Source organism: Engraulis encrasicolus, chromosome 7 (genome assembly GCF_034702125.1).
Source record: "Engraulis encrasicolus isolate BLACKSEA-1 chromosome 7, IST_EnEncr_1.0, whole genome shotgun sequence".
Lineage (NCBI taxonomy): Eukaryota > Metazoa > Chordata > Actinopteri > Clupeiformes > Engraulidae > Engraulis > Engraulis encrasicolus.
Genome location: NC_085863.1, coordinates 14,909,085 through 14,914,084, shown reverse-complemented (window position 1 = coordinate 14,914,084; position 5,000 = coordinate 14,909,085). Strand labels below are relative to the sequence as shown.

General features: G+C 49.1%; 1 protein-coding gene across 2 annotated transcripts in view; it reads left to right on the top strand.

The window, feature by feature from the left end:
• alcama (activated leukocyte cell adhesion molecule a) overlaps window positions 1-5,000 on the top strand; it is a 97,035-nt gene that overhangs the window by 72,265 nt on the left and 19,770 nt on the right. For both annotated transcript variants that reach the window (XM_063202940.1, XM_063202939.1), the window contains exons 5-6: window positions 2,309-2,396; window positions 2,983-3,153. In XM_063202940.1, the coding sequence (XP_063059010.1) occupies window positions 2,309-2,396; window positions 2,983-3,153 (259 nt within the window). The remainder of the gene's footprint in view (window positions 1-2,308; window positions 2,397-2,982; window positions 3,154-5,000) is intronic.

Sequence of the window (5,000 nt, the reverse complement as noted above, 5' to 3'; positions counted from 1 at the left end):
GTGACAGGCAGGGCCAGATTAAGATGGCCTGGGGCCTCTAGGTTAGGCAGGCTGCTGTGGGCCCCCCCTCCCTGGAAGGCAAATGTTAAGACAAATGTACATAGACAGTGCCATAATCGCGAGCTAGGAATTAAGGATAACATGTCCACCAGCTGTACTCGACACTATAGCTGAATATTTCAATCTCGCATCTTGTCAAAAATTTTGCAATTTTTCACATTTGGCCAATCAGGGCCCCCCTGGCCTGGCAGGTGGGGGGCCCCCTAGGCTGCAGCCATATCTAGCCTGTGCGTTAATCCGGCTCTGGTGACAGGTGGTGGGTGGGTGGGGGGGGGGGGGGGAGCCTTAGCAATCCCGCACACGTATGGTATGACTCGAGAAGATTGAGACAGGAGGGTATTGGGAGAGAATCTTGAGACCTGTGTCTGATTGAGTTGTCTGACGGCTGGGTAATACGAATGGTGGAAATTGATCAGTGTGACAGACAATAGCACCCAAGCCAGTTGCTGCCTCTTGTTTGCTCGTAGCATTTAGATGTCACAACAACGGTGACATGCAGAGAGGAGGCGGAAAGCCCCTAAATCACACTCTCTGTGTCCTGTCTTTCCCTGACTCACTGTCACCGTGTAACAGGGCTGGTAGGTATTCTAGGTGAAGTCCGGAAACTTCTGTAAGTGACCTGCTGTGACAGAGCAGGGCTGGACTGGTCATCTGGCATAGTGGGCATTTTCCGGCGGGCCCTGCACCCTCGTGGGCCCCTATTTTCAGAAATGTAAAAGAAAGAAAGGAGAAAAAATATATATATATATATATATATTTTTTTTTTCTTTACATATCTGAAAATAGGGGCCCACGAGGGTGCGGGGCACACTGCTGAGTCAGTTCTGCACTGCTAATTATGAGCCAAAAGTGCCCGGGCCCTATTTCTCCCACAGTACAGCCCTGACTGTCACCGTGTAAGCCTGGTAGGTATTCTAGGTGAAGTCGCTGAGTGACCTGCAGGCAAAAGCACCCAAGCCAGTTGCTGCCTCTTGTTTGTTCGTAGCATTTACACATAGATGTGACCATAGCAGAGACAGCAGTGCATGCAGAGAGGTGGAAAGCCCCCTAAATCACACTCTTGGCGTGTCCTATCTCTCGCTGACTCACTGTCACCGTGTAACAGGGCTGGACTGGTCATCTGGCATAGCGGGTATTTAGCGGTGGGCCCTACACCCTCGTGGGCCCCTATTTTCAAAAAAGGGTGCGGGACCCACCGGTTAGTCACTGGTCAGTTCTGCGCCGCTAATTATAAGGGGCCCCTTTACTAAGCCAAAAGTGCCCGGGCCCTATTTCTCCCCCAGTCCAGGGGTGAGTTTCTCAAAAGAGAAGTTGTTAGTCTGTTAGCAACTTCGGTAGTTGCCAATGGGAAAATGCATTGAAAACAACAAAGTAGCTAATGTACTAAGCAACTTTGGTATTGAGAAATTCACCCCGGTCCAGTCCAGCCCTGCATGTCACTGTTATGTGCAGGGGCGGTTCTAAGGGGTGGCAGGGGGTGGCATTTGCCCCCCCAGAAATATGATTTGCCACCCCAATTAAGAGCCCTGATTGTGACCAATAGCCTTAATGCTTGACATCATTTCAGACATATAACTTTAGGTTGCAGGGTTTCACTTTCAGGGATTCACTGTATCACATAAGTGTGTGTGTCGATTATATAGCGTTTATAATTTTCCCTTAGTGTAGGAGCATGCCCCCCTGAAATACACTTCGCCACCCCTTTGCCACCCCAAGAATAAATGTCTGGAACCGCCCCTGGTTATGTGTGAGCCTGGTAGGTATTCTAGGTGAAGTCCAGAAACTTTTATGAGTGACCTGCTCCTGTGTCACCCAATCGGAATTTCCTCCTCCATATCCTGTGCCCATGTGATAAGCCAGGGATGCCTTGTTCTTTGTTTGAAATGTAACCATTATAAGGAAGTACAAAGTAAAAACGAAAGTAGCTACAGTAACCTTGCAAAGAGTGAGTCACAGGCTATGTTTACGACGTGAAAACAAGGTCTGTTCAAAGGTCTGTTCTATGTGAAACTCAGTTTGTGTGTTTGTTTGTGTGTGTGTGTGTGTGTGTGTGTGTGCGTGTGTGTCTGTGTGTGTGTGTGTCTGCAGGCGTGTTTGTTTGTGTGTATGTGTGTGTGCGTCTGTGTAACTGCGGGCGTGTTTGTGTGTGTGTGTGTGTGTGTGTGTGTGTGTGTGTGTGTGCGCACGTGTGCTTGTGTGTGGATGACGTAGTCTAATGTGTCACACTGTGTGTGTTCCTGTTTTGCAGCTGGGTGAGTGCTATGCCACTGATGCCAACCCCGCTGCCATGTTGTCCTGGAAGAAAAATGGCCTTCAGTTAGACACCAGTGACCCCTGTGAGTTGTTATACATCCACGGACAAAATTCATTTGATCATAAAGAGATAGTTTATGATAATGAAGTCTGTAATACATTAAAAAATCACTTTCCCCTCTCAAACTCTCTCTCACTCTTTCTCTCTCATGCTCTCTCTCTCTTCCTTCCACCCTTTCTCTCTCTCTCTCTCTCTCTCTCTCTCTCTTGCCCTCTTTCTCTCTCTCTCTCTCTCTCTCTCTCTCTCTCTCTCTCTCTCTCTCTCTCTCTCTTCCTCTCTCTCTCTCTCTCTATCTCTTGCCCTCTTTCTCTCTCTCTCTCTCTCTCTCTCTCTCTCTCTCTCTCTCTCTCTCTCGCTCTCTTTCTCTCTCTCTCTCTCTCTCCCTCTCCCTCCCTCTCTCTCTTTCTCTCTCTCTTTCTCTCTCTCTTGCCCTATTTCTCTCTCTCTCTCTCTCTCCCTCTCCCTCCCTCTCTCTTTCTCTCTCTCTCTCTCGCTCTCTCTCTCGCTCTCTCTCTCTCTCTTTCTCTTTCTCTCTCTCTCTCTTTCTCTTTCTCTCTCTCTCTCTCTCTCTCTCTCTCTCTCTCTCTCTCTGTGCTTGGTCTCTACAGCTATTACAATTACCAGTAAAGTGGTAAAGGAGCCCACCACTGGCTTGTCCACCACCTCCTCCCTCCTGCAGTACACGGCGGGCAAGGAGGACGTGGGCGCGCAGTTCACCTGCCTGGCCGTCCACGAGACCGGCAACCTGGAGACCACTCCTGAGATCTTCACCATCCACTGTGAGCAGACGCACACTAATAAAGACACATAATGACACAGTACAGTACAGTACAGTACAGTACAGTACAGTACGTCCAATGTGGGTAGATCTAGTTCCCTCAAAGTAGACACAGACACATAATCATACACTACATCTCGGAGAGAGCAGCACAAGAAAAATCCTGAAGAAAAACCCTTTTTCTTTTCTGTGTTATCGATTCACATGTTATGTAACAATGATTAGTATTGATTCCATTCGTAGGTCATTAGGATTAATTGTCCTAATTTAGGGTGCAAAATGTCATCATACATTCTGGCACAAAATGTTTCAAGTGTTTGAGCCAGATGACAGGACAGATGCTTGATGATGCACCATAACATACCTTAGGGAAGCTACACAAATGAAAAAGGACACTTTGGGAGGTACGTACGTTACGTACGTCATTGTTCCACCAAAAGGCCACTGCCCCAGCGATACTCAAGTTGTACCCTCTTGGTAGTAGTGCTGTACGTACACAGTGGTGCTTCCAGTGCCGCTCTGTGTGTAGACAGCGCCCCCTGGGGGTGTGGCGCTGGCCTCACAGCTCCAGCCTCCTCCAATGACCTCCTGCGATGTGGGAGGTGAAGGCACATATTGATTTAGCGGGAGGTGCGGGGCGCTTGGCGAGGCGTCCGGGGAGTGGATTTGACACGGAGATGGATGGCTGTTTGGCTTCTTGAGTGTTGCAGACATCTGTGCCTGCATTCAAATCTCCTCTCCCTGCGGTGAAACCGAGTGTGGAACCCCATTTCCATACACTTGGCTGGCTGGCTGGCTGGCCGTTGTGTGTGTGTGTGTGTGAGAGAGAAAGAGGGTGTGTGTGTGTGTGTGTGTGTGTGTGTGTGTGTGTGTGTGTGTGTGTGTGTGTGTGTTAATAGGGTTGGGTGTGTGAGAGGGCGAGTGTGTGTGTGTGTGTGTGTGTGTGTGTGTGTGTGTGTGTGTGTGTGTGTGTGCCTGTGCGTGTGCGTGCGCACGTGTGCGTGCGCGTGCGCGTGAACGCTTCTGTGTATGTGTGTGTGAGTGTTAATAGGGTTGGGTGTGTGTATGTGTGTCCCTGTGCGTGTGTTTGTGTGCGCGCATGTGTTTGGTAATAGCTTTGTCTGCATAATGTGAGTGAGTGAGTGTATGTGTGTGTGCTTGTGCGTGTTCAAGTGTTTGTGCCTGCCTATGTGGACGTTTCTAAGTGTGGGTGTGTGGGTGAGAGGACTTGTTCTGCATTTTGTTTGATAAAAGCTGTGATCATGGCAGTCATGCCTCACAGTGCATGCATGGACTTCAGTTGAAGTTTGCTTCAGCGCATCAGGGTGCAGATGTGATACGACTTCATCCAGCACCATTAGAGGGGGAGAGAGAGAGATGAAAAGAGAGATGAAAAGAGAGAGAGAGAGAGAGAGAGAGAGAGAGATGGAGAGAGAGAGAGAGAGAGAGAGAGAAAGAGAGAGAGAGACAGAGAGAGAGAGAGAGAGAGAGATGGAGAGATATATAAAGAGATTGAGGGACGGCCAGAGACCAGGAGGTGGAAAAACAAGAGAGAGAGAGAGAGAGAGAGAGAGAGAGAGAGAGAGAGAGAGAGAGAGAGAGAGAGAGAGAGAGAGAGAGAGAGAGAGAGAGAGAGAGAGAGAGAGAGAGAGAGAGAGAGATACATAAAAAGATTGAGGGACGGCCAGGACAGAGATCAGGAGGTCGAAGAACGATAGAGAGAGAGAGAGAGAGAGAGAGAGAGATGGAGAGATACATAGAGAACGATGGAGCGACGGCCAGAGACAGAGAACAGGAGGTGGAAGAACGAGAGAAGGGGGGGTGGGAGGAAGTTGCGAGAAAGAGGAA